Consider the following 21881-nt stretch of genomic DNA (forward strand, 5'->3'; position numbering starts at 1 on the left):
ATAGCACAAGACAGGTTTTCAAAATTCTAAAAAGGATAATTTTGATATTTGTAGATGATTAGATAATACAACTAATAGTTACATTTAATATTTACAGTATACCTCACAGAAGTTACTCTAACATAATTATCGCAGATAAACGAGAGATTGACTTCACTAGTTTTAGATTGTACTTGGCAATCTTTCAGAGTCTTGAACAAAGTCCTCAATGAATGCTTTAACTATAGGATGACGGATGAATGAACTCAGAATCAGGCAATGTAGGCAAATTACCTATTTCAATTGAACGAGTGAGCCTAGGCTGTTTAACCAAGATCTCCAAGATCCAACTAAACTGCCATCCGGATGACTGCCATATTTCATTCCAAGAATTCCTGCTTGCAAGCCAAATCCTATACTAGTCATCATTCTACCATTAAAATAATCTCTATTGATCCCTCTTTGACTGATGCCCCTCCACTGAGACTTACAAGAGCTGTGCATTAGACTATCAGGTCCATAAATCTTCCTCCCTTCAGCTAGATGCCTCAAAGACCCTCCCACACATCCTTTTACCAACCATACTCCTAAACCCAAGGTTCCTTCCATTTCCTATCAAGAATTTAAGAGTTCTTTCTTCATTCAAGCAGCCCCTAAAATAGAATCTTCTCCACAAAGGTTAATTGGAAAAAATGTTTTCCTAAATTTTACTCTCAAAATGAAAATCTTTCACGAGTCTTTAGTACTCCATAATATGCATTTTTAGTAAGTATTTGCTTAATATTGTATTTTTAATTAATTAATTCTTTCCTAAACATCTACTTTTTCAATGTGTTGCCTCCATAATTATAAAAACATAGTCTATCTAAGATTATGAGCTTCAAAAGGTCTGGCATTAAATGCTAACTCACATGGAGTAAGACATACTGCAATGAATGTCATGCTAGATTAAACATAAATGTTTAATGTTTTTGCTGCTGAGCTTCTGAATTCCAGATTCTATCTCTCAGTTTTGTAGTTTTAAAAGTCTGATTCTTTCCACCCTGAGATGGTCTACAAAAGTCACTGTAAGGAAACAATACAATCCAGTGGCTATGAGTGGGCTCTGGAGTCAAAACTTAGGATCAAATTCCAGTTTCAGTTCCTATTACCTTGAACAAGTTACTTAAGCCCTCTAAGCTTTGGTGTTCTTGTGTGCAAAATAAAGACAATCCAACAGTATCTACCCAAGGTTATTAAGGATAAATATATATAATGTATGTAAATACCTATGTGTGCCTGGAACAAGGCACAACAAAATTATGTGTTGGTTATTAAACTTTTTTCCCCCGCAGCTCCAAACCACTACTCTATACAAAAATGTGTAATACTGGGGTTGGGACTGTGTAAATTACATTTTCCCTTTGCCAGCTGAATTTTTGTTAGGCTCCACTAAAAGGTGGACTAGAAGAATGCAACAGGAAGGCAGAAGGGGGAAAGATCTTGCAGTTTCCTATTTGCTGGCAGTTCCTACCAACATCCCCAGAGCAACAGTTACTCATTCCAGGAGCAGCACTTATTTCTACTCGCCATCGTTTTCTCCAGATTACCCAAAGCAGCCTCATCATTCCCCAACAATACTAGCACCACCTTAAAGTTCCCCTCTCCTCCAGCACCCCTGTCCAAGTCCCTGCTCTACAGGACCTCTCCTCCAAGCTTCTAGTTTTAGTAATCACAACCTCTACCCTCTGTTCTCTCAGCTATCTTGGTGTTCTTTCTGATTTTATCGTTCTTCAGTACCAATTTAATCTATTCCCTATATTACACACTGTTAAAATATCCAGTTGTGCTCTTCCTCCTGTCTAAAGTCTAACTGAAATTGATACTATTCAGAGGAATGGAAATGGGATTGAGAGGTTTTTTTTTAAAAAAAAAAGGGAATTTGTGCATTTACTTTATATAATGTCCTTATATATTACGTATGTCATTTAAATTTAATTACATATTTTAAGTGATTTTTGACATCATTTGGCCTATTTATATTGGTCTTCAGAATATTATAAATCACCTTTTTAAAAAACACATCACTAGTAATTCCCAAGAGAACTTACTTCCAGAGATTAGCACCAAGATGGCTTGGGGAGTTGGGACAACCAGCGACTCCACTGGATAGTCTACTCATCATGGTGTTTGCTAACACTGACACATCAACTAAATTTGAAAGTCTTCCATTAGAAATGCTGTACGAATTTCCCGCAATAAAGGATTAAACAAGCCTAGCACAGTATCTATGCCATATATTAAGTACGTAATAAATATATTATTTCCTTCCTATCCCAACTACCTTGCCACCAGACCCTAATCCAAGAGCTGCTAATAGGCACATAACTTCTTTAGAAAGTAGGCTTTATTAACTTATATATACAAGAAAAGATCTTAGCTGACAAATCCCAAACTATGAATGCTTACCAGGATGCCAGAACAGCAAATGCACTAGCTAAGTTTAGTAAGAAAGTTATTTTCTTATATCATGAAATGCCATTGCATAATAAGTATAACTATAATGATAAATGGCTAAAACCCACCTCCACTTCCCTCTTTTTTACAGCAAATTCACTCCTTTCTTCTATTGTCACCTCTACTAGCCATTTTATCAGCCTTTTTACTATACAATTACTGATTAACACTGGAAAAAACTTGAGAATAATTCATACCCTTCTGTAGGAGAAAGCTTCCACAAACATAAGAACTGAGGTGAGCACTATTCCCTCAACACACAGTCTGAAAAAACAAAATTGCTGTCATCCCAAGGAGTAAATATTTATATTAAGAATAAAGAAGTTATCTCTGCAAATGACAAAAAGGAGCTTGGGTTATTTATTTCAATAAAGTGGTAGAAGACCAGTAAGGCTGAATTTACTTTTATGTTTCATTCCTCATTTTCTTTATTCTTCAATTTCCTGGAAATTAACATATTTTGTGATTGAGATGTAGAAAGCAAGTTATCAGTAAGGGTGATAACATTTTTTTTAATTTCGAAGTCCATTTATTGCCCCAGATATTGTTACTACTGTGAATGCTGATTTCATATTCAAAAATAAATTTTAATATGGTGAACAATTAACTTGCTTTATAGATAACTGTTTGCAATGTGACCAGTTATACTATTTTCCACTGATTTTTTTGTTAAATTTCTAGTGGATAACTCTTTCTGTAATATTCTAGGAGGCTCATAACATTTAAAGTGCCTCAAATTATTACTGTACTTTAGATTAAAAACAAGAAACCTAAAGAAAGACTACCAAAACAGACAACTGAACTTTCTTCCTGGAGAACCCACACCACCAGGAACAGGATTATTAGTGAAGGATGAACATAGGTACCATTTCCCTATGACGTATGTCCCATAACCACATGTTTCCCCCCAGTATATATTTCTATAAGGAAGAACTCACCAAAACCTGGAAAATCTGTCTCCACTGTTCCCTGGTGAATCATAGAATGTTCCTTTATATAGGTAAAAGAGAGCCATAAATGATTTCTGTGGTTTACAGTTTTCTATCTTCATCACTGTGACATTTAATTGAGTGATAATTATCTTAACAGATCAAAATTCCAAGATTTAAATCTTTCACTTTGTCAAGAAGTTAGATGATTCAAACTGTATTCAATTAGTTTAAGAAGGTAATATTCAGATTTAATTGTCATAACTTACACTAAGACACTAAAAGTGCTATAGAACATAATACATGAGGATGTGAGTCTATATGCACAATACCTTTTCCCTCAAAACTGAAATACATGACTTTTAAAAAAGGAATTATGCCTATATTAAGTTATCATTTTGTACTGAAACATCAAATGACAAACTTGTAATGGAAAAATGTGCTACTCTATTGCCATTTGTATTTCAATTTTTGTTTCTGAAACCAGTAGTGTAAAGAGAAAAGATTTAACATAGATACTATTGAGGGTTAACAAACATTTGGAATACAAATAAAACAAAATTTTAAAATACTAATAAAATAAACATTTTATTAATGAAAGTCTGAAAAACATGTGCACAAACACAAAAGTGACTACCAATGCTGAAAAAAGAACCTTCAAAAAAATGTGTATCACATGATTTAATTTTTCAAACTTTGTATCTATAAAAGCTATATTATAAACACATAGCTAAACTATTAGAGTACTAACAATACTGTTCATACAAAGGAACTTGACAGTAGTAAAATATGAACGTGAGATGCTTATTTTTGGTCCTTCTGGAAAAAAGAACTAAGTTGGGTTTTTTTTTAACATAGCTCCAGGCACAAAAATAGAATATAAGATGATAACTGCAACATTCTTAGTGTTTATCCTTGTAATTCTTTAAATGTCACCAGTCATAATAGCAATGAATTCCTCTTGATTTACTGTGGTAAGAAAGAAAATGTAAGTCAGAAATACAATTTTTCTTCAGAGAACAATATTATTATTTTACACTAAGTACCTGTAAATTTTATATTATACAAAATTCTTAATAAACCAAGACATAGCTTTTTACTTTTACTTCTTTGTTAGGAAATTGAATATGTTAATTAAATTGAACTTAATAGATACAAATATACATAAAATGTGATAAACAATATAAATTAGTATTCTATAATATTAACTAGCAAAAAGACACAATAGTATATAAATTACAAACAAATCCATCATAATCATAATATTTATTCACACTTAATAGTTTTAAAAACTTGAAATGTTTAATTTCTTAGACGGTTAAATTCTCTTTATAATCTTTGTATTACTAGTTCATTTAGCAAACCCTTCCTTAATAAGTAAGCTTAAATATATGACTGCATGTAAATTAGAATTCTAAAGGATGAAATATACTGGAATTAGAAAAAAGTCTAATTGTTGTTTTTTGTACTCATATATTTATGAGTACAAAAAACTCATTTTAAAAGTTTTTAAAAGCCTATTTTAAAGAAAAACTAGTTGAAACCAGGTCACCATACCTCAAAAGTAACCAGAAAAACAATAATTTTAAAAGATACAGATTTAATTTTAATTCCCAAGGTAATAATGCAACCATAAAACAAGACAGAAATGCAGGAAATAAACAGAGAGACTAGTAGTTATTTTACCAAAACTATAAATAAAATTCAGTAAGAACCTCCAACATATAAAGTATATTTAAGAAAGCAACCTAGAAATAAATAGGTGATCTCATTAAACACAATCTTTAAAAAACAACATACGTACGAATTATCAAGAGAAATGTTCAGAAAAGAATGCTTCAACTTTGTAAAATAGGTGAATTCATGGGCCCCAAGACTTAACACATATCTTAACAAGAAACAAATTATGAATGATAATTTTGATAATAAGAATACTACAATGAGAAAAAAGACACCTAAATTCTAGTCATAGCGCTGACAGAACAGTTCTGCATCTCAATTTCTTCAACTGAAAATACTGAACTACGACATGATCTGCTGTTTCTAACTCTTAAATACCCTAATGATAAATGAAAACACTCCATTGAATCAAACATTTTTAAGTGCCTTGGTGAACACCACACCATACTAGAAGTTGTGTAATATATCAGAACAGATATGAGGGTTCCTATTCTAGAATACCTGAAATTGAAGTGAAGAAGATATTAGGTGATATTATACAATTATTAATTTTCTTAGAAGTAACAATGGCATGATAGTTTTGAAAGATACTATCCTTATTCTTACTAGATGCATGCTAAAATATTAGGGGGGTCAAGTTCATGATATATTTTTCAAATGATTCAGAAAAAAATACACACTATAGATAAAGCAAATATAGATAAAGTAAAATGTTAATTACTGAATCTAGGTAGAAGGTATAAAGGTGTTCACTGTACTAGTCTAACATTTTTTCCTCTATGTTTGACAAGAGTCATAATTTAAAAGTTAGAAAAAATTAACCAATTAAAAAATGACAAGATAAAATATGTACATAACAAAAAAGTACGCTGGTTCCAGAAACCATATAGAAAACCAGTTTTAATCATTATGTTAGTCATGTTTTACACCTGAGACAGAGAACAAATGCTGTATAACACAAAACATGGCCTATTATTAAAACAAAAACCAGGTATCAGTGTTGAAGAAAAAAAGTCCATCATAATGGGGAAAAATTATCACTGATGAGAAAAATTTAGGTAAAAATAAATCCTGATTTGGGCTCTAAAAATAAAAATACAGGATTTGGTTAGATAGGAGGTGGAAAGAAAGCTAAGGTAGAACACCATCAGAAACATAGTTAAAGAAAAATATAGTGCAAAAAGCAAACATAAGCTCTATGGAGTTAAGAAGAATGAACTGTCCAGAAGCTGATTAAGTACCATGAATCCACGCATTCAATATTAAAAGCCTACAAGACACTACGACAGACAGAGAACAGAACATAAAACCTGTAATACTCCAAATACTTTAAATGATTTTATAAATTGTAGTACTGATCTTTAACCTTTGCAATTAAGTGAATCTGTTTCAATATCTTATGAAAGCTATGACCCCTCTCTCCTTAGTTAAAAAAGAAATCAAAATACATAAAAATTTTAAACAATTTCACCAATATGTACCTTCATTTAAAAACCCCTGATTTAGTCAATCTAAAGTGAGGCATCTAGACCAAAACAGGAAACAAAAATACACTTTTAAGGAAAACAACATAAGGAAAGCAGCCTTAGAATTATTTGACTATAAATCATTTTAACAACATAACAAAGCCATGATTAAAATATTCAAAATCTGAAAAGTACTTTTGTTAAAGATAAAAAACTTTTCTCTCAATTTGTAAAATTACAATGTTATAATTTCAAATTAAGCTTCACATTCACATAGCTCTAAAACCACAAACAATTTTTATATTATTTATGTATAAGTACTTTAAAGTACTGTAGCATTTCAAAAGTATTTTAAAGTATTCCATAATTGCATACCTAAAAACAGAATACTTAAGTCCAAAACAGTGAACTAAAAAGCTGAAGGGAAGAAAGTGGCTAAGGAAATCAAACCAGCTCCATTATTACTAGCGAGCCTTTAAGACAATTAGGAGAATTTGCGATGCCTTTGTACGTTTGGTTTTATATCCTTCTCTAGCAATCATATCTTATATCAAGTTCTTATATCTAATAAACCTAACACAATGCCTATCTTAAAATAAGCATTTGATAAAATAGTTACTGAATCAAACAAATACGGCACTTCATTTTTTTTCTACACTGCCTTTTTAAACAAAATTTTCATAAGTCAAACATTTCATATGGTGAATCCTATTATATGTCATGAAAATGAAGAATTTTAGAGAAATTAAGTAGATTAAGTACCTTAGAGATCATCTGGCTTCAGAGCGGAAAAAACAGATTTTAACACCTGAAGTGCCAGTTGAATATTTTACTGATATGCTGCTTCCTATAACAGTATGCAATTTTTAATACTCCATAAACATATAAATGTAATTAACACTTTACAGCACAAAAATCAATACAGTGTTATGGTTAAAAGTACATTCTTTGTCATTATGGATTTATGAGTTTAAGTTCTGGCTCTGCCATGTATTAGCTTTGTGATATAACGTTGGGCAGGTTATTAGTATCTCAGAGCTTAAGTTTCCTCATGTATTCATGCATCTATCGTATGTGTTTACTTCAAAAAAGCTATCATGAAAATTAAGTGACATAATCCACAATCTAAGATGTTAAGCACAGAATCTAAAATACACTAACTACTAAATAAATGTTAGCACTCATCGTAATTATTTAGAAAATGATTTACTTTGGCTTTTTAAATGTTGCTTCTATTTTTCCAAAAAGATTTACTGTGTTTTACTTTATATATCTTGAGAGGGATTCTTTCTATATCATTTCCACAGCTTTATTTATGTTTCATATTATGTCTTCTTTTCCTTTAATTCCTCATTCACCATGTTTATTTTATATATACAACAAAAAATATTTTCATTGCTCATAAATACTGAACACTGTGAAATTTCATTAAGACAGACCAATTACTAAAGTCCACAAAAAAAAAAGTAGCAAAGTATTATGATCTTTGCCAGTTTAACATACACAAAGAGCACAGGTTATATCTAAGCAAACCTCTGCCTGTAGCCAAAAAGAAATCCAGATTAAGTGATCAGATTAATAAATAATGATAAAATCTAACTTCCTACTTTTTCAAAAATGGGCAGATTTTCAGATAGCTGCAGAGACTCAATATAAGTTAAGGTAGTATTCCAAAGCCACACTAAACAGACTAAAGTTGTAGTTCTCATTGTTTTTGAATATGAAGATGCCTTTCAACAATAATTTTCTGGACTTGCCACAGTAATAGCTATCCTTAGTATGTCTTGTTTGAGAAGTAGATAATGTCAAATTGCTACTATAAATTCTGCAAAATAAGTATATTAATCAATCACAATAGCATTTAGAGATATAACTGAAAAATACCAGTATATGTATGCATGTGCAATACTATTATTCATATGGTCTACAGACCATATTTGATGCATATGTGAAATCCCAGACCCTGTGCAATATCTCAGAAGGCCACCACTCCTAAAGACCCACATCCCAGATTGGAAACTACCCAGTTAGACTATTTTAATATGATAAGACCACTCACCTCCCCCAGCAAAAAGGACAAATCTTAATAAAAGATTACGTGTTAGGTGTATTTTATTTGCAATTAACGACTTGGAAAAAAGGAAAAAAATGTTATTTGCCTGTTAATCATTTGAATAAATGGCAATAGGATGCCCAAGCAACAGTTGTACAGTGACTTAAAGTGGACTAATGCAAGCAGTGAGGACAGAAGAAATGTTTTAAGGATGCACTAATATAAATCTTCCAGCAATGGCGCACAGGTGTGAACTCAGATTCAAAAGCAGGAGGCAGAGCAGTCTAACAAGGGATGCAAGAAATGGACACATTTTCTAAGGAAAGCTTCACATCAAGTTTGAATTTAAGAGGTATCTTCCTAATTGATATTTTCTTCTAATGTTAAATGAAGCTATTAACTAAAATCTAACTTGCATGTGCCTAGTATAGGAAAAAGGAACCATTTATAACTCTGATCTTTTGACGTACATAGTAGCTGTTATTAAAGATTTATGAAATAGTCATATCAAAATTCACTCTACCACTGAAGAGACACTTTTGCATAAAGGAATTCCTTTAAAGCTAATTTAGAGTAATAATCAACAGCTAAGGAAGACACAAAATTTTTTAAATATGAAGGAAGTAGATGTTAAGTCCAAACATTAGAGTGACAGCTTAAGAAATCATTTAAATTTTCTCAAGTTTTGATCATCTGTTTTAAAATATAACTATTTTGATACCACTTCAAAGAGCTAGTACTAAAAATAGAAAAGCTGTATAAAGCTCAACTAATAGTTACATAAATATGAGATAGCACAGTAATGCACAGTTATAATCAAAAATCTACAAACCTGAGTGATAACTAGTTTGCCACCATCTTATCTCCTTATTAAAGCATGCCAGTATTTTCAAGGTAATATATATATCTATTTATGCATAATGTATGGTTAGTACTGTAACAACATATATCTACTGTAACACAAACTCCTGCTCAGAGCTTAAGTCAACAAACAGCAGAGTACTCATCATGTTCAAGAAAATGCAGGGGAATATAAAGATGGAAAAAAAAGGAAAACAATCTTACATTTAATGCCAGGTACCTTCAAATATCTTCATTTAACACTCACAACCACCTTGGAAGATATTACCATTCTCAGTTTTATAAACAGGGAAACTGACTCAGAAAACATTTTAAAACTTGCACAAAATTACAGAGCAACTAAGTAAGTAGTAAAAATTCAATTCAAATCCAGGTCTGTGTAATTCCAAAGCCTCAGGCCTTTCACACTATATGATTCCATATTGCTCTTTAGGGAATCACAATATAATTGAAGAGACAACATGCATATAACTTACAGAAGGCAGTGTATAAAAGTGTCAAAATAGTTTGTTCCTCTAAATGCTATGGGTCCTCAATGGAAATCTCATAACTTAAAAACAGAGACCATTGAGGGAGGCTTTTGAAAAAAGATTCAATTTAAAATGAATCTTGAGAGAACGACTAACATTTTAGTGGATAGAAATTGACAATTAGGATTCTAAGATTAAAGAATAGCATGATGAAAGGCACACCATAGAAAAGACGGGATAGAGTACATTTTGTCAGAGTGTGTATACTATATGGGAGAAGAGAGGGTTAAAAAGTAGAAAGTCAAAGAACACAGTAGAAAATAAAACTAGATACTTATGGTAGGACAGATCATAGAAGGCTTTGGACTTTACTCTGTAGGCAGTAAAGAATCATTCTAAGTGTTTGAACTGGAAAATGACATCACTAAACCTGTATTTTAGAAAAAGAATGCTATTAGAATGAATTAGAAAGAGAGCAGAAGCTTACAGGCATGGAAGACAATTAGGAGGCTTCAAGAGACTGTAAAGTCAGTGACAGCAGGGACAACATCAGTTTTTTTATTGGGTAGCACCAGTCAGCACACAGGACACTGTATTCAGCAGGCATTCAAGGAAATAATGAAGGAGGCTATAATGACATTCTGACAAAGAAATTAGGGCCTAAAGTAGGACAGCAGCAGTAAACGAATAAAACAGATTCAAAATATTTGAACAGTAGACTCAATAGGACTTAGTAATAGTTTAGATGTGCATGTAGGTTGAGGAAGGCATTAAAGGTTGAAATTTTACTGAGTGGCTGAAATTTGGAAGATATTTCATCCTCAAAGAAAAGTACTTTTTTGAAGTGTGGAACCTCTTATTACAATCTGTACAGTTGTGGTTTTAAAGGTCTCTTTATTCTAAACTGAATATGTGTAATATTTACAGAAAAAGTCCATTACACAATGAACAACACTTACACTAAATAGAGATAGTTTGCAAAGGGTCTTTAAAATCATTTGGTTTTAGAACAATTTACTCTATGTGTACATTAGGAATATTTCAAGTATATGTTTTACTTAAAACTTACTTTCTCCATCACCATCTTTATCAAATTCTTCTATCATAGCCCGAAGTTCTTCATCACTCATGTTTTCACCCAATTCTCTGGCAACACGTCGCAAATTCCTCAGGCTTATTTTACCTGAGTCATCATCATCAAATAGTTTGAATGCCTTCAATATTTCTTCATGTGGATCTCTCTCCAATATCCAGTCTGTCACTGTAGTTCAAAAAAGATGAAAAGTAAACCTTTATAGTCACAAAGGTACTGATCTATAATAGATGGGAATTAAAGCTGTGAATCTATCAACACTTAGTTTAACAATAAAAATGCCAAATCAAGAGCCCCCAAACCCAAAGATAAACCTAAAATTAGAAAAACAAAATCCTTATTTTGAAATTTAGCCTTTATATTATCAACAATTTATCCTATTATAAAGGTAAACATAACTACTTATATCACACAACAAAATTATTAAAAACTGTATTTATACCATATATTTAAGGCCTATTATCAAGAATTGTACTAGCCTCCACTGACATCAAGCTCAAAGTCTAGGAGTTTGTAACCTAGTTGTAGAGATGATATACCAACAAAACAATTGAAACCAACTAGATAAAAGCTATTTATTTGCTGGCTGAACTTAATAGTAATACTGATTATTCCTCTAATTTAATCCAACTTAAAAACAAACAAAAAACCCCTGACAAATCAATAAAATGCCCTGCCATCATTGATACAGACACAATCTCAGAGATGAAAATTCCACAGGTATCTTCATGATTAGAAGAACCTCTTGGTTTCCCAAAAGCAGTTATCAAAAGGACTGAATCTCATTGCAGCAAAGGAAAAAAAAAAAAGGTCTGGAAAGGAGATCTCTCTAAAGTCAAATCCATTTTGTTCAGCAAGATAATAACTCTCAGACAGCTATATTAAAATTAAATGTCAGTAATTTCAGACTTCAATAGTAATAATATATTTTAACATACTAAATGTAAAAATATATAATAACAGTAAATTTAAACAATATTTTAATATTACAATTTTTAATCAATACCCACAATAAGAAAAAATTTTAAATCTGTAGTATAAAACTTTTTAAGTTACTAGATAAAATTCTTAAAATACTGAAGTAAACATCTCTGAAGTAATTTTACATGCTAGTCTACCACTACAACAAAATGTATTTATGACCTTTTATGTTATGTACCACTAAAACAACTCGGTCCTATTGAGGTTTATAGAATCATTAAAAACTTGCAAATACTTGTAGATGGAGAGTACTGGAATGTTTAATACACCCGGAAGTAAAAATATAATTCAAGCCCCTTCAAATTGTTGTTTTGCTGCTATTTCATCATACTTGGTTGAATAAGCTTTAGAGTAAGCACCTATTCAAGCTTACGTTAAATCATCTACACATATATTCAATAGTTTTCTTTTATCCATTAATTTTATCCAAAAAGTCTTCCAAGTAACTAGCTGAAGTATATTACTATAAGTATGCAAATCACCAAAGCTCATAAATATTCAGTCAAAAGGAGCTGGCATATATACAGCCATAACACCAAAATAAAATACCACACTTAACTCTATGGCACATACTCAACTTGTTTTGAATTTAGTCCCAACAAAAAAGCAGGACAAGGAAAAAAAAGTGTTAAAAAATTTTTCTTCACCAATTAAATAATTTACATGACAGGTGAACCAAAAAAGCAGCTTGCTGAAAATATTAATGTACTTAAAGAAGCAACAGGGTGATCTGGGGAACAGATGGGGCTCCAAGATGTATAAATTCTTACCCCACTGGTGCTTTAATTGTGTTAGTTACTTTAGATTTCTGTGTCTATATAATCTTTTATCAATAGTTTGCCTTAGAATTCACTTTTTCTTGGGAATATAAATACCCATCATTCAGGACAGCTAAAACGTTACAACTTTTTGGTGACTCTCCTGCATGTCTTCATGTTCTATTGCTATTCTACAAAATAGACTTTAATTATTAAAAAAATGCATTTTTTTGATGAAAATAAATCAACTGACGCTCAGGCTGTAAAGGTGGGTTCAATCTATTTCACAATTCTGACCACTAAATTCTATTTTCAAATGATTGAATTATACTATCAGAAATGTACTGACTCAAAATAGTTAGACCTTATACATGATGAAAATCACTTAAGACTGCTTTAAAAAAGCAAATTTAAAAAATCACATTAAAACTTTAAACCCAATCAATGATTAGATCCTATGGTATGAGGATACTACTTTTTTCACTCTTAATAAATGTATCCCTTCTCTTCACTTTCACCACCCTCAGCATAAAAAGTTTATTACAGTTGTCCTTCAGTATCGACGGTATCTATGGTGGACTGGTCCTAGGACTCCCCTCAGATACCAAAATCTGAGAGAGTATTTGCATATAATCTATGCACATCCTCCTGTATACTTTAAATCATCTCTACATTACTTATAATATCTAATACAATGGAAATGCTATATAAAAAGTTGTAAATACAATGTAAATGCTATGTAAATAGTTGCCAGGCATTGAGCAAATTCAAGTTTTGCTTTTTTGGAAATTTCTGAAATTCCACCCCCCCCAACAGTTTCAATCCACAGTTGGTTGAATGGATGATACGGAACCCAAGGATAGAGAGGGCCAACTGCATCTTCTGCCTGAGGTCTCTCTTCCCTCCCACCCATCTATAATACTCTGAACAGAGCTACCTTTCTAAAGCGTCTTCTTTAAAAATTGACAATGACCTTCTGCTGACTAAAGTCCAAACTATGTTATGCAAGACTATTAGACCTATCTATCCAGCCCAATTCTACCTTTCTAGTCATTTCCATATCCTTTAGAGCAGGGGACTACCTGAAGTTTTCCAAACACGCTACACTTCTGCTATCACTCTTTGTTGTTACTGTTTTCTGTTTGGAATGCCTTTCTCTACACCTATAATTTTCTCCTTGGGATAAAAATCTATTCCTATTCCCAAAGGCCTAGATTAAAAATCCCCTCTGCAAAGTCTCCTTCAATTGCTCTATATCAATAATTGACAAATTTTTCTTGTCAAAGGCCAGATAGTAAATATTTTAGGCTTTTTGGGGGGAGTGGGACACATAAGGTCTCCGTCTAAACTATTCGCTCTGCCCTGGTAGCATAAAAGCCACATAAAAGAATGGATGTGGCAACACAGAGGCAACAGCTGAATTTGGCCCAAGGGCTGCAGTTTGCCAACGCCTGCCCTACACAAAATTACAATTTACCATACAGCACCACAGCTTGTTGTCATCTACATTTAAATTATAAACTCCTTGAAAAAACAATCTCTCAATAGCTTTTCATTAATTCCTCTCCCTCATCCCAGCACAGTACGTAATATCTAAAAATTAAGCCCATGTTTGCTAAATAAGCAAAACAAAAAACAGTAATATTCTATTTAAATAGCCAATGAAATAATAAGTAGTACATGCCAAAAATAGATGGGTATAAATATCTGACTGATCTTGGTCTTACTTTAAAGCAGCAATTCCTAAAATATCTATTACTCACTAGCCTCAGGCTGTCTAAATTCTAAACTTACATTAAATATATTATAATGCTTTTTACTAGCATTGGGAAGAATCTAAAGTGACAGACTTTACCTAGAAATACTTGTAAATATCTGTGGAACAATATCCTGAGAGAGTAATAGATGATACATAACAACTAAGAATCAAATGTTCTGATTTAGTTATTTGTCCCAAAGTATAAAACATATATTCATCTGTGGTCAGTTATTCAAAAAAAATCCAAAAATGGGGAGAATACATAGTTCTTGACTATTTGATTCGCAAACAGTAATAATTTTTTATTTGACAGCTGGTATTCTGAATAGGTTGCCTTAGGATAGCTAAAATATATGCTGAGCCTGTCAAAAGATTGATCTTTGAAAGTCAAACTGAGGTGTACTTATGCCATTTATTCTAGAAGGAACTCAGTATTTCTGTTCTATTAATAACATAGAAGAGATGGAGGGTCAGGAAAAGGTAGAGTTGGCATGGGACTCTGGCTCAACAGCTAATAAAATTAAAATTTTTAAACTATATTCATTTAAGATGAAATAATGTGCTTCGTAAAATTATGTGACAATTATACAGTGCTTAAAATAGCCTTCAACTATGGAAAAAGGTAATTAGAAAAATATAAATACATAGCGTAGAATATTTTTTATGTTCTAGTGACACATACATGATTTTTCCAGGAACTGAAACAAAGACTAATTTTTAAAGTAAGAATAAAAAAAAAAAAAAATAGTTAATAGGACTTACTATATACTAGGCCCTTTTCTAAGCACTGTACATATTTTTAACTTATTTATTCCTCATAATAACACTATGAGATAGTGCAATTATCCCTATTTTACAGTTGAAAATGAGGCACAGAGAAGTAAAATGACCAAGTTACACAGCCAGTAAGTGGCAAAACCAAGATCTGAACCCAGGCAATCTGGTTCTAAAATGTCCATGTTAAATCACTACATTATACCAAATGTACTTGTGTTATAGCTCTCTCCTAGTAGTATCATTTCCATTGTATCCTAAAACATTGTTTCTATAAATAAACAATCTAAGTTGAAACTTGGACTAAGATCATAAACCCAGAAGAGCTTCAACACTGGGAGAATAAAGATGGCGCTCTCCCTCTCAAGTAAGTAATTCTACAAATTAAAGGAAAAAAAAGAATATGCTCCCAAAATGGACAAGCTGCCTCTTTAAATAATCATCTATCAGTTCATTAAGTTAGGGATCTTCTATGCTGTGCTTTTTTTTTTTTCTCTTTTAGATTTATTCTCTAATTCCCTTCTTCTTTGCCTTTGGTTTGAATTTTCAGATTAAAAAAAACTACTAATGATATGAGTCAATTTTTTCCATATGTACTAATTGCCATTTCTTTTTGTTTCTCATATTTTTCTTGATGAAGAATTAAAAGAAGGGGTTTGTGTGTGTGTGTGTCTGTGTACAACTGAATTTTTCCTAGATTTTTTTAAATATCTAAAAACAACTACATAATGTGCTTATATTATGACCCAGTTGGTTGTTCTAAATGTCTTCTCCTGCTCCCAATCTGCCAACTGCCTCCCTTACTACAATCTTCTCCCTACCCACAATTTTAAAGAGATGGCTTTTTTCACTGAGATTAAGGTCATCCAGAGTATGTAGCCCTTCATAAGCTCTGTCAACCTGAAGACATGCACTTCATCTACAGCCAAAGATAACAACTGCTACCAGTTTCCTCTTCTCTCAGTTTGCCAATAAAAATCACACAATAGAATAGTCTTAGGAAATATTTTCCAAACAAACAAAAAAAATAGTCAATTTTATCTTTTACTGTGAGAGTATAATTTTTTGATCACTCTTTTAGTTTTATCACATACTATGAGCACAAACTACTTGGAAAGACATCTTTCCATAAGAAATGCACAACAGGTCTTTGGTTAAAATCTTCAGATTAAAACAAAAGACAAAATGATTAATCCCATATACAGTGAAGGTATAGGTCTTATTTTTTTCCTTGAAAATTGGCAAAAAAAAAAAAAAGTACCCCAAAAGACGCCAAATAAGATCCACATTATATAGCAATGTCCAATAAAAAAATTCCATAACCCAGAGAATTTTAAACATACTGATAGCAACTAGATTATTTCCTAACAACTTCTGATCACAAAGACTATTAAAAATACACACCAACTTCATTAAAATCTTCAAAGGTGATTTTCCCTGTGGCTTCTCTGTCATAGTCTTTAAGAATCTTCAGTACATCAGCTTTTTTTACATCAAACCCCAAGGCTCTCATTGCCACCTTTTGGATTAAAAGGGAAAAGCAAATTATAAAGCACTCTTTACAAAAGTGATTTCTAATTCTTAAATAAGTTTTTACTACTTAAGAGATGACAATACATCAATAAACACATTTGTTTTCATGTTTTATACTCTAAAATAACAGTGATAGTTTTTCTTCAATACTGAAATTAAATGTCAATTTTCATTTATATAACCTTTTTATACAACAAATTAATCAATGAGTGCTTACAGAATACACACTGTACTGACTTTAGTGCACAATTTTAACAGGTTACTTGTTCTCAAAAGATTAACAACCAAAATGGAAAAAAAGCATAGCTTAAATATTAAGAAGTTATGCAACAGATGAGATAATATAAGAATTTTCATCAGACTATATGTAATTAGTTATCAAATAAATAGTCCAAGACCCTGACTTGAGAGAAAGAAGAAATCTAGTTACTCGTAACAAGGGAGAAGAGACATGTTACTGGTTAAAAGGAGTCTTACTTGGAGAGATTCAAGTTGTTCCTCAGATCAGGTATGGATGAAGTGAAGTAGAAGGGTATTTAGAAAAGAATGACTGGTATTAAAACACACACCGAAATAAAGAATATGCTTTAAGACAGTGAACAGAGCAGCTTACCTTACCTGAATGGGAAAAGATCAGGTGGAAGCAAGCAATTAGCAAATGAGAAAAGTAGTTGGTAATAAAAGTGGAGGGCATTCAGTAAAAATTGAAAAAAAAAAATCCAAACTTTATGCAGTGGACAATTAGGAGCCACTACAGGTTTCTGAGCAATAAACAATATGATGAAAAAATTTTAGAAAGATGAATCTAATGGTAGTGTACAGGAAATGGAGAAATCATTTAGAAAGTTCCAGATATGAAATAAGATCCCATTCCAAACCAAGATAATAACAATGGCAAAAAATGGAAAGACATAAAGGAAGAGTTAATTGAAGCTAGGTAACTAAAAGAAACAGTGGGAAAAGAGACCTAAAGAGTTACAAAAATGCTACCTTTCTCACTGTGCTTAGTTTAAGATCCATAGTACCTTAAACACCAATTTCCCCTTGTATCTTTATAAATAATTCTAGAACTTAAAATTTGACATTTTTCCCCATTAGCATTGTGTCAACATCAGACATCACCTATGTTGTTTGCACCAGAGAAAGTAGGTTGAGACTGTGTCACTAACACGTTCAAATTAAAAAACAAGTAACATTCCCTCAATCTGAAAAGTGGATGACACACACACACACCCCCAAAGTGGGAAGTGGAATATATTAAGAACTGTTTAAATCCTACAGTTTGAAGTTTTTTAATTATGTAAATGAAAAAAAAGTCCCTCCATAGGAATGTATTTTTACATTTAAAATACTATTCAATGTACCATGTGAATGTTAGGAATACTATTCAATTTTATCATAGCAGTTAATGGCAAATGTTTAAAATGGATTAATATTTCCAAAACGAGTTTAGTTAAGATAGTTATTTAAAATATATTTTCAATCACCTGTCAAAAACGCAAATCATTTTAACAGAAAAAGATACTTTAAAATATATTACCTTTAATTCATGATAATCTATTGCTGCATCTTTGTCTGTGTCAAATAGTTCAAAAGCATCTTTAATTTCTTGTTTCTGTTCTTCAGAGAGTTCTCTTCTTTTTTTTCTCTTTGTTTTGTCTACTACAAGCTCATTTCTATGAAATGAAAAAATTCTATTTAGTCCACTTTAATCCTATTCTCCTATGTCTCTAAATAATTCAATTAAGATTCCAAAAATGCAATAAACAAAATTAGCCAATTAATAATTTTCTAATTTCTAAACAGGAGTTATTTTGTAAAAATATAAAGAAATTTTCATTACATGAGCCAAAGCCCTGCTCATTCCGTAGTCTAAGCTGCTATAAATCTGCACTACCTAAAACTGAAAAGTGTTCCATATTATTTTAAAAAATGAAGACCTAACTTTTCCTTCCTCCTAGCTTGGTATTTATTCCCATTAATATTACTGTGAAAGAAACAAAAACTGTGAATAGGAAACATTACTTTGGTATCAGAAACCCCAACAAAAAAACAAAGTACTCATACTTATTATTCCCATCAGTCTACAATAAAGACTATTAAAAAAAAATTCACAACTGATGATCACTGTATACTAGGTTTACTTTTATAGTGCTTATAATTATCAAGATTACTACATAAAACATCTAATTCATCAATTAGTTTACAAAGTATTTTGGCATTGTGGATTTAAAATGTTTTTAGTTTACACATTTTTAACATTTTGGCACTTGTAATTTCTTCCATTGATATTAACAAATCAGCCAAAATAATGAGTTTAAACATACCAGAAATATTAAACATCAAAAAAGTAAATATTTGTGTAGATTCTATATAAAAATGTAAAGAGCCGTGTTGTGAATTTCACGTAACATATAAATTTAGATTTAATTTCTCATAGACTATGAAAAAAAACTTAAAGAAAAAAAAAGGAATTCATTGTAAAAGCCAGAAGTGTTTTCCTTAAAAGATGCCGCTCAAAGTGTTCAAAATTTTCAAATGGGATTGCAACACTTGTATAAGAACAAGTTCTGAAACAGAAGAATTACATAAAACTGTAAAATGTAAAACCTGGCTGACTTTATTAGGACACGTTATCTATCTGCATTTGAAGTTGTTTCGTGGTCTGCAATCTACAAAAAATAAAAAAGAGATGGCTAGAAAGGGACCGAAAGAGGTATGGTAACGCTCAAGAAGATCTTTCACAAGAGACCTGACTTCACAGAAGCTTGGACATTCCCCGGGTCAGACCACAGATTCTGAAGGGACAAGTCCCAACCCAACAACTGACCCCTTCCAAGGCTGCCACGATTACCTTATTAGAACTCGGCACCTTTTTAATGTGGCGTAACTATACTGGTATTTTTAAGATAAAATGCCAAGAAAGGGTGAGGGAGAAAGCAACAGAAGGTTAGAGGCTGGAACTGAATTCAAAGTAAAGACACAAGAAATTTAGGAAATCTAAGGGATTACTAAAATCACTAAAAAGGGTCTCCGATTATACCGTAAAGCAGGGCCCCAAGGAGAAGGGGGAATGGCTTTCGTGTTTACGGGTAAGTACGTTACCATCAGGGCAGCTAAGGTGCTAGCCCTGGACAAGGAATAAGGGGAATGAACGAAAGACGCTGCACGGCCTGCTTTCCCAGCTCCTCACAGAAACAACGCGAGAAGAAACCTCGCGATATTTCACCCCCTCCCCGCGACTGCAACAGTCCAGTTTGCTGGCGGTCTAAAGCCCAGTGCCCTGACAGAAATGACCACCTCAGCAGAAGTGCAGGGAGCTCACCAGGGCCCCCAAGGTGAGGGGTCCAGGCTCAGGAAGGATGCCTGAGGCTCCTTTCCTTCGTCCCAAACTGCACTCCCTTCCTCGCCTCGGCCCAAGCTGCCTCCCTTCCACACACCCGCCCTGGGGCCCGCTGCGGGGTGTGGAGAGCATTGCCACCTCCTCATTACCGACCTCAGAGCTAAACTCATTTTCTCTCCGGACAGAGACGTTCCTCTCAAGAACGACTTTTAACTCTCTACACAAGGCAGCACGACTTCCACAAGCCGTTCAACAGACGCCAACGACCTCGGCGGCCTCAAGGACCTCCCAAAAGGTAGACACTTCTGAGCGGGATTGGTTGAACTCGCTAACGTCCTGCCCATTGAGGCGGAAGCGTCTCTCGTCCTCTGCTTTCATTGGACAAATTTCGTGTCAATCAAAGAGATCTACACCGGCCTCTCCCGCTGTGTAGATTGGCCTGTTGCTTTTTCCCGGAAGGCTTTGCGAAGCGAGGGTCTGAATGTCCGCCGTGCTCGTGGCGCGGAGGGTGTCTGAGCTGAGCCTCGGGCTGGAAGGCCTGTGGCCTGTGGGCTAATGTCCCAGGGGCGGGAAGGATAGGAAACAGACACCCCAAAGGCTGTCCTGCGGCTAAAAGGAGGGAGTGGCTTACAAAGCAGTCTGCGAAACTTGGCTCCATTGTATTCTGAAATTTTGGATGGCTTAAGTACCTGGGGAGTTTTTTTTTAAACACAAGTTGAAAAGGTCTTTTCCCTCATTCTTTTCTAGTGGGTGTGAATCTGCATTTCTTTTCCCTTACAAACGCCGTGATTCTGAGGCAGGTGCTATGGATTATACTTGTATTATTATCAGGTTGGAATATTAGGCTATTTACGGTGAAGCTGTACCTAAGGGGTCATTCGCTCCCCTCTTCCTCCTTCAAAAGAATTCGTTCGCTTAGGTCCTTTATTTTCCAGGGCTGTAAGCTGCTTAGACTCATGATGTTATCTTCACTACCAAACTAAGTCTCTTGAAGCTCACTTCAAGGATGTTTAATATATTCATTTGTTCGTCTCTCACGCAGAGAGAATTGAAGGCCAGAATTACATCTTTCATTTAGCACTATTACAGTGCCCAATACAATGTGTGATGCATAGGTGCTCGATAAATATTCGTTGCATTAAATGGAACCTTGCTGTGAAAACTCACAAAGTACTGAGCTAAACTGCCAATCTCATAAAGGAATAAAATAGCCTGAGGGTGGGTGTGGAGCAGGGGAACGGGAAAGATATAAACAGTATGGTGTAAGTACAAAGGGATACATGTACAGGTTTAGAGAAGGATAGAAGAAAGACTTCTTGAAAGGGATGGCATATATTACGCCTAGAAGGATGAGCTAAAGTTGGATAACAAACATTAGAAAACAAGTTTTAAAAAGAAAATTGTTAAAATTACAAGTTGGTAGGATATTCTCATAATCTAATAATAAGCTGGTTCTTGGCAATACCAATAAAATTGATAGAGTTATGGAAGTGTAACAAGAAAGGGAATGTTGCCACTAATAAGGTTGATAGTTTAAAAGAGAGGTTTAAAAAATTATGAAAGTACTTTATACAACTTCACGGTGCTAATAAATATTAATACCGAAATGAAATAGTCACTTTTCAAGGAAAATAAAGATAAAACAGGTAGAAAACTGAATTAGGTTAGTAACTATAGACAGGACTAAAAAATGATGCCACAGTTCT

The 21881-nt window shown here is 33.0% G+C and overlaps 2 protein-coding genes across 2 annotated transcripts in view; one reads left to right on the forward strand and one right to left on the reverse strand.

The window, feature by feature from the left end:
* Positions 1–3965: 3965 nt before the first annotated feature.
* Positions 3966–20467, reverse strand: CETN3 (centrin 3). The gene is made up of 5 exons (XM_010949581.3): positions 20329–20467; positions 18373–18508; positions 16704–16818; positions 11004–11195; positions 3966–4373 (listed from the first exon to the last, which is right to left on the reverse strand). Exons 1-5 carry the CDS (start codon positions 20343–20345, stop codon positions 4330–4332), a joined length of 504 nt encoding a protein of 167 aa, XP_010947883.1. The 5' UTR covers positions 20346–20467; the 3' UTR covers positions 3966–4329.
* POLR3G (RNA polymerase III subunit G) overlaps positions 20335–21881 on the forward strand; it is a 78566-nt gene continuing 77019 nt past the window's right edge. The window contains exon 1 of the mRNA XM_045512569.2: positions 20335–20470. The gene's annotated coding sequence lies outside the window, so the exon portion shown is untranslated. The remainder of the gene's footprint in view (positions 20471–21881) is intronic.

Source organism: Camelus bactrianus, chromosome 3 (assembly GCF_048773025.1).
Source record: "Camelus bactrianus isolate YW-2024 breed Bactrian camel chromosome 3, ASM4877302v1, whole genome shotgun sequence".
NCBI lineage: Eukaryota > Metazoa > Chordata > Mammalia > Artiodactyla > Camelidae > Camelus > Camelus bactrianus.